This window comes from Salvelinus fontinalis, chromosome 10, assembly GCF_029448725.1.
Source record: "Salvelinus fontinalis isolate EN_2023a chromosome 10, ASM2944872v1, whole genome shotgun sequence".
In the NCBI taxonomy this organism is placed as follows: domain Eukaryota; kingdom Metazoa; phylum Chordata; class Actinopteri; order Salmoniformes; family Salmonidae; genus Salvelinus; species Salvelinus fontinalis.
The window spans coordinates 32,198,650-32,219,695 of record NC_074674.1 but is presented as its reverse complement, the minus strand read 5'-3'; the positions used below and the strand labels follow the sequence as shown (position 1 = coordinate 32,219,695).

Genomic DNA, 21,046 nt, shown 5'->3' with positions numbered 1-21,046 from the left:
TGTGTGACATTCAGAGGCTGAATGGGCAAGGCAAAATAATTAAGTGCCTTTGAATGGGGTATGGTGGTAGGTGCCAGGCGCACTGGTTTGAGTGTGTCAAGAACTACAACGCTGCTGGGTTTTTCACACTGAACTGTCTCACGTGTGTATCAAGAATGGTCCACCACCCAACGGACATCCAGCCAGTTGTCAAATTGTGCAGAGCAATAGATGGGCTAGAATTAGTCAGCTGACAAGTCATTACATCATTGGTGTCCAAATGGGATATGGCAACCGACGACCTTACAGTTCCACTTCGTTCAGCAAAGAACAAGAAACTACGTTTGCGGTGGGCTTAGGAAAGAAAACACTGGAGAATTGGAAAAACATTTAACTGGTTTGATGAATCCAGGTTCCTGCTGTTTCATGTTGAGGTATCAAGTTCAATTGGTCACATGTGCCGTATACAACAGGTGTAGGTAGACCTTACCGAGAAATGCTTACTTACGAGCCCTTAACCAACAATGCAGAGTAAAAAATACATTACAAATTTGCTAAATAAACAAACAGAACTAGTTTACCACGGTAAAATAACAAGGCAATATATAAGAGGTACTGGTAACAAGTCAACGTAAATGGACAATGCATAGATAATAGAGTAGCAGCAGCATGTTTGTGGTCAATATGCATGCGTGTTAGTGTCTGTGTAGTGTGTTTGGTTAGAGTCCAGTAAGTGTAAATCAAGCCTGTGCTAAAATAACGGGGTCATGGCTTGGGGGTAGAAGCTGTTAAGGAGCCTTTTGATCCCAGACTTGGCTCTCCGGTACCGCTTGCCTTGCAGTAGCAGAGACAGCAGTATATGACTTGGGTGGCTGGCGTCTTTGACAATTTTTAGGGCCTTCCTCTGACACTGCCTGGTATAGAGGTCCTGGATGGCAGGAAGCTCGGCCCCAGTGATGTACTGGGCCGTACACTACCCTCTGTAGCGACTTGCTGAGTGGTTCCTATACCAAGCGGTGATGCAACAGGTCAGGATGCTCTCGATGGTGCAGATGTATAACTTTTTGAGTGTTTAAGTTCCCATGCCAAATCGTTTTAGCCTCCCGGGGAGGAATAGGCGTTCTTGTGCTCCTTCACAGCTGTTTTGGTGTGTTTGGACTAGAGGTCGACCGATTATGATTTTTCAATGCCGATACCGATTATTGGAGGACAAAAAAAGCCGATTCCGATTTATACAAAATTAAAGAATTAATGTTTCATATATATATATATATATATATATATCATACGCACACACTTTTTTGTAATAATGACAATTGCAACAATACTGAATGAACAATGAACACTTTTATTTTAACTTAATATAATACACACACGCACACAGCTCTGAAGTGACAATGATACTGAAGAGTCTGCTTAGGAGACAAATACTTTAAACTGTTTGAATAAAAATAGAGTTTAAGTTACCTGTGATGAATGAAAACAAAAACTGTCATTTCTATATGCAGGAAATCCTATTTTAATAATGGGCATGGTAAGAATTGACAACCAAAGTGCGAGTCATAATTCCCATGACACCTAGCAAAATCTGAAAAGCGGTTCCTTCATTTATTCCATAGGATATTTTTAGATTCACTTAAAATAAGGTCTGTGTTTCGTGGCTTACATCACCGTGCCAATTTTATAACTGTGTAGATATCCATAGGACAAGGTAAGATCAATTCTGATCAATATTGACTAAATATAAGCGAAGATAAAAAAAAAAAATGTAGAGTGGATTTATGAAAATATGTTGACAAACGTTACCTTATCCTAGTGAGATTTACACGGGTATCAAAACGTTGAGGCGGTTTAAGCCTGCACGAAACACAGATCTTATTTGAAGTAGATCAAGACATTCTCTATGGAAGACATGAACGGTAAAATAACGAAGGAACCCCTTTCAAATTCAGCCGCAAGTTATTACAGGAATTATAACGCGTCGACTATTTCTCTCTAAACCATATACCTTTGACTAATCCGGAAACTATCACCTCGAAAACAAAACGTTTATTCCGTTCCGTATTTTATCTAACGGGCGGCATCCATTAGTCTAAATATTCCTGTTACATTGCACAACCTTCAATGTTGTCATAATTATGTAAAGTTCTGGCAAATTAGTTCGCAAAGATCCAGGCGGCCCAAACTGTTGCATATACCCTGACTCTGCGTGCAATGAACGCAAGAGAAATGACACAATTTCACCTGGTTAATATTGCCTGCTAACCTGGATTTCTTTTAGCTAAATATGCAGGTTTAAAAATATATACCATCAGGAAGTCCAATATCCAGTTGTAGAGGGAGGTGTTCAGTCCCAGGGTCCTTAGCTTAGTGATGAGCTTAGAGGACACTATGGTGTTGAACGCAGAGTTGTAGTCAATGAACAGCGTTCTCACGTAGGTATTCCTTTTGTCCAGGTGGGAAAGGGCAGTGTGGGGTGACCAGCCTTTTAAAGCATTTCATGGGTACAGATGTGAGTGCCATGGGGCGGTAGTAATTTAGGTGTGTGGCATTCTTGGGCCAGGGACTATGGTGGACTCTTTGAAACATGTAGTTATTACAGACTGGGTCAGGAAGAGGTTGACAATGTCAGTGAAGACACTTACCAGCTGGTCAGCGAATACTCTGAGTCCTGGTAGTCCATATGGCCCTGCAGCCTTGTGAATGTTAACCTGTTTAAATGGCTTACTCGCATTGGCTATGGAGAGCGTGGTCACTCAGTCGTCTGGAACAGATGGTGCTCTCATGCATGGTTCAGTGTTGCTTGCCTTGATGCAAGCATAAGGCATTTAGCTCGTCTGGTAGGCTCCCGTCACTGGGCAGCTCGCCGCTGGTATTCCCTTTGTAATCCGTGATAGTTTGAATGGTATAAAGAACCACACGTATCCATCATGGTGTGTTTTCATGGCACACATTGGGCCCCTTGTTAAAAGTGGAGAAACGTTTGAATGCCACAGGATATCGGAACATCTTTGCGAATCAGGTGCATTTTATGGCAGCAGTGTATCCATCTGCAAATATTATTTTTTTCAGGAGGATAATGCTCTATGACACAAGTCTAGGATTGTCCAGGATTGGTTCCACAAACATGACAGTGAATTCAGTTTTACTGCAGTGGCCTGCCCAGTCACCAGATCTTAATCCAATTGATAATCTGTGGAATGAGAGAGAATAAACTATTCAGCGTAGAGATCCTCTACCAGCCAATTTGACACAACTGTGGGAAGCATTGGAGTCATGGGCCAGCATCCCTGTGGAACGCCTTCGACACTTTTAGAGTCCATGCCCTGACAATTTTGAGGCTGTTCCGAAGGCAAAAGTGGTGAAACTCAATATTAGGAAAGTGTTCCTAATGTTTTGTACTTGCAGTGTATATTTAAGCAATAAGGCCCAAGGGGGTGTGGTATATGGCCAATATACCACGGCTAAGGATACAGTCCTTAGAAATATACGACAAACACCTGATGTGCTATTATAAACTGGTTACCAACATAATTAGAGCAGTAAAAATAAATGTTTTCAGCCAATCAGCATTCAGGGCTTGAACCACCCAGTTTATAATGACAAATAAATGTATTCTCAAATTGTATTTTCTCTGTTAAGCTGTGTGCACTGAATTGACATGCATGATTGTTGCTGACATGCCGATGTTCAGATGAAGAGAATTAAAAAGTCTTATGCACACAATCGCGGAGCTCAACTCAAACAGTGTTGTGTAGCCTGCTGTAGCTGCTGTCAGTCATTCAAAGCCTATACTTTACCATTCAGGTATGGATGCAACTTTCCAGTGCTCATATTTTTGCCATGTAATGTTATTAGAACAAAATCAGGAAACCCCATAGAATAGTTTAGAGCAGTAAAAATGGCCTGTCTCCTGGTAGCGCCTCCATGCTCTGGACACTACGCTGACAGACACAGCAAACCTTTTTGCCACAGCTCGCATTGATGTGCCATCCTGGATGAACTGCACTACCTGAGCCACTTGTGTGGGTTGTAGACTCTGTCTCATGCTACCACTAGAGTGAGAGCACCGCCAGCATTCAAAAGTGACCAAAACATCAGCCAGGAAGCATAGGAACTGAGAAGTGGTCTGTGGTCACCACCTGCAGAATCACTCATTTTTTGGGGGTGTCTTGCTAATTGCCTATAATTTCCACCTTTTGTCTATTCCATTTGCACAACAGCATGTGAAATTTATTGTCAATCAGTGTTGCTTCCTAAGTGGACAGTTTGATTTCACAGAAATGTGATTGACTTGGAGTTACATTGTGTTGTTTAAGTGTTCCCTTTATTTTTTTGAGCAGTGTAGTTGCCTTGTGTGTTCCATGCCAGATAAATATTCCTCTTGAGGTGCATGCAAGAGTCATAGGGAGGGTAACATGTATTCTTACAAGCAGTCAATGCACAACAATTCTTAATGCAAAAATACTTTTGATCGCTGTTTTGGCTTTTAGTAAAAAAAGAGGGGGGGGGGGGCAGTTTTCCATTGCTACCACTTAATTAGTCCTTCAATTGCACGAGTGGCATCATTTTACAAATTCAGTTACAACCGGTGTTTCAAGCATGGTTTAGGTGCAGCTGCGCAACAGTACAGTCGTGGCCAAAAGTTTTGAGAATGACAAATATAAATGTTCAGTTTGTATGATGGCCATTTTCATATACTCCAGAATGTTATGAAGAGTGTTCAGATGAATTGCAATTGCAAAGTCCCTCTTTGGCATGCAAATGACCTGAATCCCCAAAAAACAATTCCACTGCATTTCAGCACTGCCAGAAAAGGACCAGCTGACATCATGTCAGTGATTCTCTCGTTAACACAGGTGTGTGAGTTGACGACAAGGCTGGAGATCACTCAGTCATGCTGATTGACTTCGAATAACAGACTGGAAGCTTCGAAAGGAGGGTGGTGCTTGGAATCATTGTTCTTCCTCTGTCAACCATGGTTACCTGCAAGGAAACACGTGCCGTCATCATTGCTTTGCACTAAACAGGCTTCATAGGCAAGGATATTGCTGCCAGTGAGATTGCACCTAAATCAACCATTTATCAGATCATCAAGAACTTCAAGGAGAGCAGTTCAATTGTTGTGAAGAAGGCTTCAGGGCACCCAAGAAAGTCCAGCAAGCGCCAGGACCTTCTCCTAAAGTTGATTCAGCTGCGGGACCGGGGCACCACCAGTACAGTGCTTGTTCAGGAATGGCAGCAGGCAGGTGTGAGTGCATCTGCACGCACATTGAGGCGAAGACTTTTGGAGGATGGCCTGGTGTCAAGAAGGGCAGCAAAGAAGCCACTTCTCTCCAGGAAAAACATCAGGGACCGACTGATATTCTGCAAAAGGTACAGGGATTGGACTGCTGAGGACTTGAGTAAAGTCGTTTTCTCTGAGGAATCCCCTTTCCGATTGTTTGTAGCATCCGGGAAAAGGCTTGCCCGGAGAAGACAAGGTGAGCGCTACCATCAGTCCTGTGTCATGCCAACAGTAAAGCATCCTGAGACCATTCATGTGTGGGGTTGCTTCTCAGTCAAGGGAGTGGGCTCACTCACAATTTTGCCTAAGAACACAGCCGTGAATAAAGAATGGTACCAACACATCCTCCGAGAGCAACTTCTCCCAACCATCCAGGACCAGTTTGGTGACGAACAATGCCTTTTCCAGCATGATGGAGCACCTTGCCATAAGGCAAAAGTGATAACTAAGTGACTCGGGAACAAAACATCGATATTTTGGGTCCATGGCCAGGAAACTCCCGAGACCTTAATCCCATTGAGAACTTGTGGTCAATCCTCAAGAGGCGGGTGGACAAACAAAACCCCACAAATTCTTACAAACTCCAAGCATTTATTATGCAAGAATGGGCTGCCATCAGTCAGGATGTGGCCCAGAAGTTAATTGACAGCATTCCAGGGCGGATTGCAGAGGTCTTGAAAAAGAAGGGTCAACACTGCAAATATTGACTCTTTGCATCAACTTCATGTAATTGTCAATAAAAGCCTTTGACACTTAAATGCTTGTAATTATACTTCAGTATTCCATAGTAACATCTGACAAAAATATCGAAGACACTGAAGCAGCAAACTTTGTGGAAATTAATATTTGCGTCATTCTCAAAACTTTTGGTCACAACTGTAGTAGCTCTTTTTGGTGAACGTTGGGAACCGAATAGCATATGTGAAAGAGCCGTTCATTTGGCTCCTTGATCTGCATGCTGTTTCTATTGCTTTTTGTGCTCCAGACGTCGATTTATCTACAGAAGAATTAGAAAGCGTTCTCTGAAGATGGTAAATCCTCAGTGCAGGAGCAATATAGTGAGAACCTCTTTTTTTTTTTTCTTTTTTTTTTGGCAGGCCATCTAATAATTTGGTTAGGTAATAATGTATTTGAACTCACATTTCATAATCTGACATATTTTAGGCTTTAAATTAGATGTACAATTTTTTTCTTAATGGTTTTAGGTATATTTTCTAAGCATTACTGAACAAAGAGCTGTTTGGGAGCCCAGTGTACGGCTCTTTTTTTAGATGAATGGAGCCAAATCGTCCGTCTCACAGAAAAGACTCGGAATGCCCATCGCTACGTAACACTGCTCAAAAAGGACAAGGGAGTCTTGAAAGGGCCATGCTTTGTAATAAAAACATAACAATAATGAGTAATTATGTATATTTATAATAGAATAATAATTATTAAAAATAATAACATTCAGGATTGACAAACCCCGTGCTTCAGCCTATGTAACATTTTGTAGCCACTATGCTTCATCGGTTGGGCTGCTGATTTAGCTCACTGAGGGCTTGATGATTGGTTGACAAGTTCAGGCGTGCTTGTTCATGGTTACATTACAAATGTGTAATGTTGTGGGTACTCGAGGACCAGGGTTGGGAAACACTGGGCTTTATGCATGGTCCAATATGTTAAAATATACTTATGTTTTATCTATTTATACATTTTCAGATATAACAAAAACAGTACAACCCCTCATTCTCCCAACCATCCCCTCCTTCCAAACCACCCGCCCACCAAGGCATCTATAAAAGTAAGTTTAAATAGGAAAGAAAACCCGAAATAAACAATAGAAACAAAAACAATGGGGGGGGAAAAGTTAAATAAAAATTATTAGGAGCACAAATGACCAATAGAACAGACATGACCAAACTATGCAAGTTACACTAAGTAAAAGACTCCATGTGTTGTATTAATGGGGACCCAGGTTAAGTTTAACTTTTGTTGGGACCCATGCACAATGTACCTAACCTTCTCCAGAGGCAGAGATCACATCACCTCCTTAACCTACTGCATGAAGGAGTGCGACTTCGCAGACTTCCAGTGAAAGAGGACAAGGCGGCGAGCTAGCATTCTGGTCTAGGGGAGTACCCCAAAAATGGCAGTGACCAGGTTGGGGCTAACAGTTGTATTGCACATGTGAGGGTGCCTCAAATGGGGTCCCAGAGGCCACTCAAAGTTTAGATTGGCATGACCAAAACATGTCCCACAGTTGCTGGACTCAGGAGGCATCTCAAGCACTTGGTCAACATTTGGGTATATTTTTGCCAATCTGTCATTTGAGTAATGAAGACAGTGCAAAACCTTAAACTGAATAAGCCCATGCCTTATGCAAAATGATGTGTGGATACGCCTAATAGTTTGTTGCCATATATCATCGGGTAGCTCGTCACCTATGTCTTGCTCCCATGCAGATGTTGTATTTGCAAAGGAAGGCATGTTCTGTATGTCGTATAATCTGGAGATTGTGCCCTTCAGATAAAGGTTAAGCTCTAAGCACCTCTCGACTGGACACTTAGTAGGCTCGAGTGGATATTTGTAAGTCGCTCTGGATAAGAGCGTCTGCTAAATGACTTAAATGTAAATGTAAATATGAAGGGAAATGTTTTTGGGCAAAGCTGCGAGTTTGCAGGTATCTAAAAAAGTGGGTATTGGGAATATTATGGTCAACCCTCAGAGTATGGAATGAGATGAATGTGTTATCAATAAATAGGTCACTTAAAAAACACCTCACCGTTCCTATGCCAGAACTGGAATTCCGTGTCAATCTGTGACGCTGGGATTAGATGTTAATGGGGAGAAGCCGCTCGCTTGTTTAAGGCTAAAGTGACTTCGGAATTGGGACCAGATTTTAAGGGAGTTCTTAACAGTGGGGTTCAAAACATGGGTGCCAAGGTTCATGGGCATTGGGGAGCACAGGAACGAGACTGGAGAAGTTGGAAGGCTTGACTGTAACTCCATGATGGCCCAAGTTGGGCCATCCTTGTTCTCAAATGTAGAAACCCAATAAACACATTTAGATGTATTTGCTGACCGGTAGTATTGTAAAAAATTGGGAAGGCCCAGCCCGCCTACTGGCTTAGGTCTCTAGATATACCTTTCTCATTTGTGGATTTGACTTATTCCGAATGAAGTTGGAAATGTAGCTGTCCAGTTGTTTGAACATCAACTTTGGCAGAAAAATATGAATCTGGAATAAGTACAAAAACCTAGGTAGTACAGTCATCTTAACAGAATTAATGCGACATGTTAAAGAAATGGAAGAGACTACCACCTTATGAAATACTGCTTAGTGCGCTCCAGGAGTGTTTTGAAGTTATATTTAAACAGAGCCTTAAATGAGCGTTTGACCTTTATCCCCAAATAAGTAAAGACCTGATGCTCCACCTTAAATGGGAAATTGGCATACCCAATTCTTCGGCTAACTGATTAATGGGGAGGATCGCGCTTTTTGTTAGGTTTAACCTATAACCAGAGAATGTCCCAAAACCTTGTAGCATGTCCAAGAGAGAGGGTATAGACTCTACCGTTTTAGAGATGTATTAAAGAAGATCGTCTGCATATAAGGACACCTTGTGAGTTGTTGCCCCTTAATATTCCCTTAATCCTCTGCTCCGTCCACAGGGCGATAGCAAGAGACCAATAGCCATATCAAATAGGAAAGGGGATAAACAGCAACCCTGCCTGGTCCTCCTGTGGAGAGGGAAGTAGCTGGAGGTAACATTGTTGGTGCGGACAGAAACCACGGGATGAGTACAAAATCTTAATCCAGGAAAGGAATGACGGGCCAAACCCAAATCTCTCTAGTACTGTAAATGGATATTCCCACTCAACCCAGTCGAAAGCCTTTTCAACATCAAGAGAGATGACAACTCTGGCTGTAGAGTTGAGTGGGCAGAATAAAGAACATTAAATAGCCGGCGCATATTATAGAAAGATTGCCTACCTGAGATAAATCCCTTTTGGTCAGAGTTAATTGCATTAGTCTCTAAACGGCGCGAGAGGACCTTTTAGTGAGAATTTTATAACCGCAGCACAAAAGGCGGTATGAGCCATAGTCTAGGGGATTCTTGTCTTTTTTAATAAGCAAAACCGAAATAGTCGCCTGGGTAAGTGTCTGTGGCAATTTCTGACTAGAAAGGATTTCATTGTACATTGAGGTGAGGATAGGGGATAATTTAGAGGAGAATGTTTTATAAAATGCAATAGGGAAGCCATCAGGCCCAGGGGTTTTACCGCTCTGAATGGACTGGATTGCCATAGTAGCTTCATCACTTATTGAGGCATCCATGTTGGTTTGCTCATCTGAATTGTGAGAGGGGATGTCCAGATTGTCTAGAAATGCATGCGTACGAGATGTCATGAAGAGCCTCTGACGAGTAAAGGGCAGAATAGAATTGCTTCAATTCATTGTTTATTTCTTTGGGATTGGTAGAAGTTAAATCAGCTGCAATACAGATTTCAGTTATGGTGCTGCTAGCAGCGGAATGTCCAAGCTGGTAAGAACAACTTGCCAGCTTTCCGTGTTCATCAAATTTTTGTCTCGACTTAAACAGAAGCTGCTCCGTTTGTTTGGTGGAAAGATTGTCAAATTCTGATTGGTGTAGCAGTCTCTCTTTGTAGAGTTCAGGAGTCAGAGAAGATGCATATCTGTTGTCCACATCTAGAAGGAGTTGAGATAGCTCCGATAAGCGTTTGGTGCCATACGCTGTGTATGAAATAATTTGGCCCCTTAGATAGGCTTTTAACGACTCCCACACAGTAGAGTGAGACACGTCAGGGGTGCAGTTGATCTGTAAAAAGACATCAATGTGAGTTGATATGTATTTTTTAAAGGCACTACGGGATAGTATTAGTGGGTCAAGTTCTCACGTGCATTGTGACACAGTACTGTCTGGAAAGTGGATTTCTAGCTGGACAGGGCTGTGGTCTGAGATAACAATGCTGTGATATTGACTATAAGTTACAAAAGGAAGAATTCTATTGTCCAGCAGGAAAAGTCAATCCTAGAGTATGAGCGGTGGACTGGAGAGGAAAAAAGGAGTACTGTTTAGGAGTGTGATAGCTCCTTCTCCATGGATCAGACAAATTATATGATTCTAGAATGAGTTGATTACTGCACCTGATTTAGAAATTACATTGTTGGGCTTCGGTCTGGATCTGTCTCGACTTGGATGCAATACACAATTGAAATCTCTGCCCAATTTCAAATGATGAGCGTTAACGTCGGGAAGTGTTGCAATGAGGTCAGAGAAATTGAGCGTCATCCCAATTAGGACCATAGAGGTTAGCCAGAATAACGTGTGCTAAACAATTTCCCCATCACTATAATATATCTGCCATTAGTATCTGAAATTACTTTGGAGAAGACAAACTGGGTGCCTTTTCTGATAAGGATGGCTGCCCCTCTGGCCTTAGCACCAAAGTTGGAGTGAAATATTTGGTCTACCCATACTCTCTTTAGTGTATCATGGTCGCTGGACCGGAGATAAACTATGTCCGGATTTAAGATGAGCATACACTCGGCTACGCTTGACCACCTGGTTAATTCCTTTCACGTTCCAGCTGATAAAGCATGTGGAGCCTAGAGTATGTGAATTAGTCATAGTAATCAGAAATTAATGTTAGTACGATCACATGACCAATGTGCTGAAAGGTCAGAGAAATATAAAGAAAATTAAAAAAAAACTTGGACCCCTATGCTGGTCTTCCCCCTGTTGGAAGGCTGAATCTACCTCTCCTAGACTAGATTAGAGCAAAATGCTACCATGTTAAACTGAACGTCAGTAGAGCTCTATCCAGGCCAAACATAATCAAGTTTACGCCTAGGAAAGGGGATTCTGGAGGCAACCACCTCAGCCATCCAAGGTATCTTATGCAATATGCATATTTGAAGGATAGTAAAACAATAAATAAAAAAGGGAGTTGTAAGTATATGTTGTATGTATTAAACATGCTCACAGTATGTTAGTAGGGTGCCCTATTAAGGCATGGAAAGAGAGCTCAGTGGCTAGCCTTAGGTAGCGACTAGGCTAATTATTACCGCTCCACCTAGCACCGTCGCTGTACAGCCGCAACTAGTTGGTAAAAGCTAATTGTGCCATGTACTGTAAATAAAATACTATTCAAACTATATTGTCCGTGTGAGAACATGTCACCCTATACATACCATCATTGTTCATAATGTTAAGTTACTGGATTAATACTTGTCATTTTTGGGAGCAGGGTGGAGGCAAGTTTCAATCAAGATATAAATTCACTAGTTGGTCCTTGGTCGCGTTAGCACGGCTAGTGCAGGGTCACAGTATGAGCCCACAATAGCTAGTTCATTTTTTGTCGCCTGTCCTCCTGTGGATGTTGGTGCGTAACAATGTATCTTTTGGCCTTGGTTGGGTCTAAGAATGTCTTCTGCTCGCCGGAAGGAGTAGTGATCTTCAGTACAGCTGGTAACGAATGCCGAACTTGGTGTCCAGACTGCGGTGTAGGAGCCCGGTCACCTCGTTGAAGGCTGACCTCTTCTTTGTGACTGCCGCCGTGTAGTCCGGGTAAATGCGAACATTCTGTCCGTAGTGGGTGATGGGAGCCGCTCGCGCTGCCTTACAGAAAACGTCCTCCTGAAGGTAGTGGAATGTAACTACTATGGGTCTGGGCGGCTTCCCATTCTTCGGTGTGGACTGTATACTTCTGTGCGCACGGTCAAGGGTGGGGGCATAATCGAGGCCTAGAATTTCCTGTAGCAGTTTTGCTATGGACAGGGTAGGCCGCATTCCGCCTACGGTCTCGAGTCCCTCTCCCACGCCGAAAATGCGACCGTTCCACTGTCGCTCTGTTCTCGAGGTCCTCAATCTTGGAAGTGAGTTAGGCGACATCTGATGATAGCCGGGTGGCTTGCTCTTCCAGTGTCACCACTATGTTGGAGTTAGTCTTTGCACCATCTTCCAGGCTATTTAGACGGGTGTCATGTCTCGCCAAGGCTTCGTTAACGGAGTCGATCTTTATGTTGACCTCGTGGCGAGAATAGCTATTTGTGCTGATAGGTCAGTGGATAATGACTCCACCTTAGCCAGCAGTCTGTTCAGATTGAATGATAGCCTCCATTACCATGGCTAGGTCAGGGGGATCAAAGTCTGTGTCAGGTGAGCCCAAGGCTTCAGCAGAGGCCTGCTCCTTTGTGGCCTTTGTTGTCTCGGAATTTTACAATTAAAAGGCCAACATTTTCAGGAAAAAAATATATTAATTTGGGTTCAAAATTTATTAATTCCAAATTAGTTACAAAATTTACACAGTGAGGGAGGTGTTGGTCAAGTATTAATAGTAAATTGTTCACCCTGGATCGGAGCACCGAGAAAACACGTCTTCACATGTTGCTGCTCACCAGCGCCCCCGTTCAAATAATTTTTAGGTACATTTTTTTCCTCCAATATGTTTTGGGGCTTTTAAGAGGTCACCATGACTGAGCTTCTCAGTCCTTCAATATAAAAATTGTCCTGGGGAGGACCACGGGTCCCCTAAGCAAGGTGACTGGAATTGGCAAAACTCGCAGTTTAATACATGTACAAATGATCCTCTTTCCCTAAAAGCGTAATGGTCATGACTTTCTTACAGTAAAGGGGAGGTTAACTTAAAACATTTTTTTATTATTATTTTCTATTCACTCTAACCCCTGGAAGTTTGACTGGAGTGTTTCTGAGCTGTCTCTGTTCCCTCCAGGCCTGCTGACTGCCACTGTGGCCTCCAGGATCCACCGTGCGGCTCAGCCTGCCCTGCTGTACCTGGTGCCCTTCACCCTGCTGCCTCTACTCACCATGGCCTACCTGAAGGTACATATTGGGAGGCTTGATAAGGGGGAGAGGGGTGTGATGGGCTGTGAGATATGGAGTCAGTCATAAGTAGGTTAAGAGATCGGTCAAAACGGCAGGACTGCTGGGGAATAATTTTATGTGACTCAAGTGTTTTGTGTAAATGTGTTTTGACTGAATGCTGACCCAGAGGGAGGGAGACGGGACTGAGACGAACTGATAGAAGCAGCGTTAAGTGGTAGAGGAGGCCTAGAGGAGTAATCCAGGATCTAGGCAGATGAGATACCAGGCCAGGGACCCAGAGGTAATGGATGAGGACATAAGTGGATATAGAGTGTATTATTAGGGACGCCACAGACACTATGGAAGCTCTAGTGTAGAGCACCCGGTTATGCGGGCAGAGCATTTTTTTAATCTAAATGGTTAAATGAGTGATGTTGCAGTATTATGTGAGTGGGCAACATCTACTATCATCGTAAATTGACATCTAGAATTATTTTGTCATATTTTATATTGCGCAAATTTCCCTAATATGGACAGTTTGTTACTGCCTTACACAAGCTTGCATTTTCACCCCATAGAATTTAATGAAATTTCACATCGTTTTTACCTCAGATTGGTGGTGTTAGTATAAAAGTTTATAGTCATCACAATGACAAGATTGATTGCTTAAAACAGATTTGGTTTTGAACCATTGATTTTTTTTTTCCCCCACATGTGCCGGACTTGTGCCGAAACGGAGTTAACCTTTCACGAGCCTCTACCCCGGGTCCGGGAGCACCCCCCCCCCCCCCCCACACTGGTTAGCATCGCTAGCATAGCGTCACAATTAAATAGTAGCATCTAAATATCATTAAATCACAAGTCCAAGACACCTAATGAAAGATACAGATCCTGTGAATAAAGCCACCATTTCAGATTTTTAAAATGTTTTACAGGGAAGACACAATATGTAAATCTATTAGCTAAACACGTTAGCAAAAATCACCATTTTTCTTTGTCCACCATTTTCTCTCAACACCAGTAGCTATCACCAATTCGGCTAAACTAAGATATTGATAGCCACTAACCAAGAAAAAACCTCATCAGATGACAGTCTGATAACATATTTATGGTATAGGATAGGTTTTGTTAGAAAAATGTGCATATTTCAGGTATAAATCATAGTTTGCCATTGCAGCCACCATCACAAATCTCACCAAAGCTCCTAGAATTACTACAGAGAGCAACTTGTATTACCAATTTACTCATCATAAAACATTTCTTAAAAATACACAGCACATAGCAATGGAAAGACACAGATCTTGTGAATTCAGACATTTCAGATTTTCTAAGTGTTTTACGGCGAAAACACAAATCGTTATATTAGCATACCACATATGCAAACGTTACCCGAGCACTGATTCAAGCCAAAGAGAGCGATATCGTTATCATCGCCAAAATATATTAATTTTTTCACTAACCTTCTCAGAATTCTTCAGATGACACTCCTGTAACATCATATTACAACATACATATAGAGTTTGCTCGAAAATGTGCATATTTAGCCACCAAAATCATGGTTAGACAATGACAAAAGTAGCACAGCTGGTCAGAAAATGTTGTGCACCATATTAGACAGTGATCTAGTCTTATACATAAATACTCATAAACTTGACTAAAAAATACAGGGTGGACAGCGATTGATAGACAATTTAATTCTTAATACAATCGCGGAATTACATTTTTTAAATTATCGTTACTTTTCAATACAGGTTGCGCCAAGCGAAGCTATAGCAAACAAAATGGCGGCATAAGCGTTTAACATTTTTCGACAAACACGATTTATCATCATAAATTGTTCTTACTATGAGCTGTTCTCCCATCAGAATCTTGGGCAATGAATCCTTTCTTGGGTCTAATCTTCTTTTGGTCGAAAGATGTCCACTTGTCCGTCAAAATGCCCACTAACGTACGACCGGGACCCCGAAACGTGCCCGGAGCTTCAAAGTGTATTACAAAGCAATGCCTCAAAATCGCACTAAACGGATATAAATTGCTATAAAACGGTTTAAATTAACTACCTTATGATGTTTCTAACACCTATAACGAGTAAAAAGATGACCGACGCTATATTACTGGCTAAACCAAGGCTTGGAAAAAGGCCAGTCAGATATCCTTCTTGCGTTGAGCGCAGAGTCCAAAGGAACGCTACTTCCGGTATTTGGTGATTTATAGAGCTCATGATTGCGCAATCGACTCCATTCAAATTGTCACCACTTACTGACATCTAGAGGAAGGCGTGGGCAGTGTTTGTATCCTCATAGGATTTACAGTGGCTTTAAAACTGATCTGGAACCAGAGGCCAAGAGTTCTGAAAACTCACTCACTGGGAGGAAAAGTGCTGTAGAATGAGTTCTGTTCCACTCAGAGACATAATTCAAACGGCTATAGAAACTAGAGAGCGTTTTCTATCCAATAATAACAATAATATGCATATTGTACGAGCAAGAATTGAGTACTAGGCCTGTAGACCAAATTATGCTAATGCGAAACAGCACCCCCTATAGTTGCAAGAAGTTAATGCAATTGTGACTGTTATCTTATGCTGTGTCGTGATTCGTTTAAGTTAACTTACAGAAAGTGTTCCTCTCCCTTTTTCGGGATGGCAGCCTACCAAAATCAAAACAATCCACCATTCCAAAATATAGAAATGAGCCTTCTACAAGTTCTCATCTAACCAACCATGTGTAGGTTATTCCAAGTTTCCATGTGGCCTTTGAATAGTGTTATTTTAAACTGAGCTACACCCCAAACGTTTGCTCCCGGTTCTATTGATTTCACCCTGATATCCATGGAACTGATTAACAAAAAAAAGTGTTGCGTTATAGTTAGCGGGTTGGCGTTCCTCTTCAATCAAAATGCAGCACTTGTGGTTTTGGTAATTAGTGTCTGCTGCGATCTCATCGTCAAAACTAAGACCTTCGTCGAAACAAAGACGGTTCTGCCGAGATAATGGAGGAAAGAAAACAGGAAGGTTCCACACCACTTTCTCTGTTGGGTATCTTACCTAGTTATTTTCAGATCTCATTTAGCTTTTTTGTAGCTTTGGCAACTGTGTTTTATTTTCCAGTTCGCTCCGAGGCTTCCCCCCTTGGCTGCAACCCTTCTAATTTAGTGTACCCTGCGTGCACAACCCATGTGGAATTCCTGGTCTCTGGCAGAGTTTGGAACTGCCAATCGGCGGTCAATAACGTAGAGTTCATCTCAGCCTTTGCTGGCCTTCAGTCCCTAGTCCCATGGATCACCCCTGAGAAAACTGCTACTCCAGCTGCTCTCTTGATCTGACAACGTTTTCTCTCATAGTCAGAGAGCATCTGGTCGTCGCGGTGGTGGCACAGGGCTACTCAAGTGGAGATTCTCTTTTCACCCTCAGTCACCTGTAGCTCCCCATTTGAATTCTATGCTGTCACTGTCACTTGTCCACTCAAGCTTAACATTGTTGTAATCTATCGCCAACCAGGTGCCTTTGGAGAGTTCCTCAATGAACTTGATAAGCTAATTTCCTGACGATGGCTCATTTACTCTGCCTACTGGGTGACTTCAACCTCCCGAAATCGGCCCAATTAATTTGTTTCCAACTCTTTCTTTCCCCTTGCCTCTTTTGACCTCACCCTTTCCCAGTCCCCTCCCACTCACAAGGCAGGCAATCCACTTGACCTCATCTTTACTAGAAGCTGTTTGCCTACTAATCTTCCTGCAACCCACCTCCAGGTCTCCGATCACAACTTTGTTTTCCTTAGTTTTAACAGGACGTGCAACCTCATCCTCCTCTCTCTCGCAATTGATTTCAGCGTGATGTCAATATGAGGGATCAACAAATAAGTGTTGCATTTCTCTTTCCGCTTTGGCGACCCCCAAATCAAAATGCATCACTCCAAATGTAGCTGGCTGTCTTCTGCAGGTTGCTCACTAACCATATATAACTCTATTTCCTTTGGACCCCCCTAATCGATATCAGTGATTTTATTACCACGAGAGGGTTTTTGGTGCGTCTGCCGTTTTACAAGATGCTCGTTTAAAAAAAGTAATATAACAACTATTATTGCACATTGAGTGTATTGTGTACATAATACATTTTATATTTTCAGTATTTACCGGACTGTTTCTGCATATTGGCTATTGATTTGGACACGTTGAAACTTTGTTTTGACATTGGGCTATTTATCAAAATGTCTTGTCAACAGGAAACAGCGACAGCATCATTTTCCACTTAAGTTTTAGGAATATAAATTTAACTTTCAACATTCATTTCCAATGGTATTGTACTTAATCAGGTAAAAACTGCTTAATGAGTCCAAAAATGTGCTGCGATTTGATATACTAGAAATCATAAAAATTGGTTTGCCTTGCCTAATATGTGGTAAGGAATCCTCCATGCCAGTGGGTATAGACAGTCTAACACGTATGTTGTACCACTGTTAGTGGGCCTCGGGATAATATCTGTGGGTGAGGATAGGAGTGGTGTGATACTAAATGAGAGACCAGTACTAACAGGGAAGCTAACCCTGTGGTGTGTCCTACAGGGAGACTTGCGGCGTATGTGGTCAGAGCCTTTCCACACGAAGGCCAGCAGCTCCCGCTTCCTGGAGGTATGATGCACCCTGGGAACACACAGCCAGCGTGGGCAGGACCAGGGACCCCTACCCACTGCCCTGAGAGAAAGGGAGTGAGAGGGAGAGCGCACACTGAAGAGGCCTCGTCCTCATCACTAGTTCATTCTTTCCACCCATCCTCTGAGCAGCAGACCTCACATATGGACACCAGTGTGTGGACCTCATTGCCAGACACAACTCCTCATTGCTTCCTGTTTTCCTCTCTCTTCCCTAATTTTTCTTCCCTCACCCACCTCCCTTACCATGGCTCATTTCATTTTGTCAGGCCTCTCCCTCTCTCCTTTTGCTCTTGGTCTTTCTGTTTTACTACCGCCCCTCTCATCTGTATCTCCCCGACTGCTGGACTTCAAGGCCAGGCGTCCCCCTATATGGACTACTGGGTGTGGGATGTGACTGAGGCTTTTTTTTTTTAGCATCTTCATTACAATTATTGTTATTATTCTGGAATGATTTGGATTGAACTGCGGAGGAGGATAGGAGAGTAGGCATAACTGCTGCTGCCACTAGGCAGGAAAATGACATCAGTGCACAGGACCAGCAGCCTATCGGGGAGAGAGAGAAGGAACAGCAACGGTTCATCAGTCGCTCCCTCATCCATTTCTCTGCCCTCCATCTACCCCTTCTGTCCCCTGAACACCTCTTTATCCTCAACACCCTCCCCCTCTCTAACAAACTCCCACCTTCGCTGCCCCATCACAGATACAGGTATTTTATTTAGAAAAGATTTTATTCTTGGCATATACAGAAATGATGCATTATAAATTGTGAATGTGTCCCTACTATTGCGGGGGGAAGCATCTCTCTTTGTATATATATATATGTGTACACAAGTATTTGGGTATCATGTTGTGTGACTGTGTGTGAGCGAGAGCGCATAGTATGCGAGACTGTGTTATTTCATTATTATGAACAATTTAATTATGTTTTGGATTTTAGATCCAGGACAGGTATAAAATACCTTGACAATGAGAACTTGTGGAGTGACATTTAGGGGTTGAGGGTTGACGGGACATGTAGTTTTTTGGGCAGGTCTGACTTGGACCACAGCTCGGTTCTGTAAGGCTAGGAGTGGTTTACTTGTGAACAAATTTCCTCCAACGAGTGACAGAATGGACATTGGGAAAAACCAAGTTAACCCTGGAGGTGTGTGTGTTTCTGTGTGTGTGTGTGCCTGGTCGTATAGAATAACCTCTAAAGTTTGATATGGACCTTGAGGGAGGGGATCTCTATGCCCTTCTGAGGGATTTATCTTAATAAAGGATTGTAATCAATGGACCCTGAGGTTAAAACTAACCCATAGCTAGGTTTTTACTGTCAAAGGTTGTCAAATGTTTTTGGATTGTCATTCCTCCCACAGTTTTGTGGTGCTTGTCAGTTAGATCAGGGTCCCCCCCCCCCTCAAAACCCCATAGGTGCATGTTATGATTTTTTCCCTACCACAACACAGCTGATTTTAAATAATCAAAGCTTGGTGATGAGTTCGTTATTTGAATCAGCTCTGTAGTGCTAGGGCAAAAACCAAAATGTGCACCCAGAGGGGGCCCCAGGACCGACTTTGGGAAACCCTGAGTTAGATCATAGCTTAAACAGTACTGGAATTAAAGTGTGTGTGTGAAAGTGTTTGTGAGAGCGAGACAGTCGGACGGAGAGAGAGACTTGAATGGAAAATGCAGTTTACTGGCTTCCTGTCCTGAGTTTTCTTTTTTACCTGTTTTTTATGTTTGTTCTCTGGCCTTGCATGTCAAGTGTACAGTGTGTGTCATTCCTCAGACTGCAACAACAGACTGCTGGCCCAAACCAATGCACTAAGCTTTGCCAGCAAGGCTGCAGAGAGGAAAGTTACATGGACAAAGGCCAGTGAGTCGGCAGGACTGAACAGTTCTGACTGAACAGTTCTGACTGAACAGTTCTGACTGAACAGTTCTGACTGAACAGTTCTGACTGAACAGTTCTGACTGAACAGTTCTGACTGAACAGTTCTGACTGAACAGTTCTGACTGAACAGTTCTGACTGAACAGTTCTGACTGAACAGTTCTGACTAAACAGTTCTGACTAAACAGTTCTGACTAAACAGTTCTGACTAAACAGTTCTGACTAAACAGTTCTGACTAAACAGTTCTGACTAAACAGTTCTGACTAAACAGTTCTGACTAAACAGTTCTGACTAAACAGTTCTGACTAAACAGTTCTGACTAAACAGTTCTGACTAAACAGTTCTGACTAAACAGTTCTGACTAAACAGTTCTGACTAAACAGTTCTGACTAAACAGTTCTGACTAAACAGTTCTGACTAAACAGTTCTGACTAAACAGTTCTGACTAAACAGTTCTGACTAAACAGTTCTGACTAAACAGTTCTGACTAAACAGTTCTGACTAAACAGTTCTGACTAAACAGGCCACCTGGCTGATAAACATTTTTATCATATTTTTTTTTACACTCGTTTAGCCTCGATTTCACTCTAGCTGATCATTACCTGGACATGGTCTGGCTGTGGGACAGACCACTGTCGGACAGCCTGAACATAATGGACATGTAACCACAACCCCATTCCTGTCCCCTCAGCCTCTTTATGGACTTGGCAAAAAAAACTGTTGATGATCATAATGATGAATAATTGAAGAAAAAAAATACAGATGTTTTCATTTTTTATGAAAGATGGCTTTCTATTTATCCCCTTGTTTGTATGTTTGAGTTTTTTTCTTAGTGCTGTAGATTTAGGTTTTCCATCTTATACTTTTCTTTCCTCCCTTGCAGCAGAGGGCTTTAGCTCTTTTGTTGCGGTGACATTACAGCTGAAATGGATTCTTATCATTTTTTTAAAAAAGTTGAATAAATTAAGAGCTGTTTAGTGAAACATGAATCCTAATGAGCTGAATCTAAAACATTTTGTCTCCTTTAACCCCCTATCTGCTCCCTGTTCCTCTCCCCCTTTCCCTCCATTCAGTCAGGATTCTGCTGTAAATAAAACATAATTCTAACTATACGGCTCCTGTGTCCATCTCTTATTTTTTTTTATCTGTTAACTTAGGGGGAGAAAGTTGGAGACCTTTTGATAGATTACTTTCTTCCACACTAGCTCCTGTATTGGGCAAAGGGGATCATGTTTGATTATTCAGTCATACTCTGTGATGTTTCTGGTGGTTTATATTAATAATATGTTTTTGTATGAGGAATAGATGTTGAAATGTGTTCTCATGAGAAAATATGAGCAAATGCCCTTAATGTTAAAGATATGCTGTAATTCCAAGATGTACCACTGGATAGCGACACAGTCCAAGTCAGATACCTGTGGC

General features: G+C 42.2%; 1 protein-coding gene across 4 annotated transcripts in view; it reads left to right on the top strand.

Annotated features, from left to right (window-relative positions):
• The window catches only part of LOC129864045 (signal peptide peptidase-like 3), a 44,137-nt gene extending 23,401 nt beyond the window's left edge, over positions 1-20,736 (top strand). For all 4 annotated transcript variants that reach the window (XM_055936593.1, XM_055936589.1, XM_055936594.1 and 1 more), the window contains exons 10-11: positions 13,007-13,116; positions 17,661-20,736. In XM_055936593.1, the coding sequence (XP_055792568.1) occupies positions 13,007-13,116; positions 17,661-17,732 (182 nt within the window). In that variant the 3' untranslated portion in view covers positions 17,733-20,736. The remainder of the gene's footprint in view (positions 1-13,006; positions 13,117-17,660) is intronic.
• Positions 20,737-21,046: the final 310 nt, after the last annotated feature.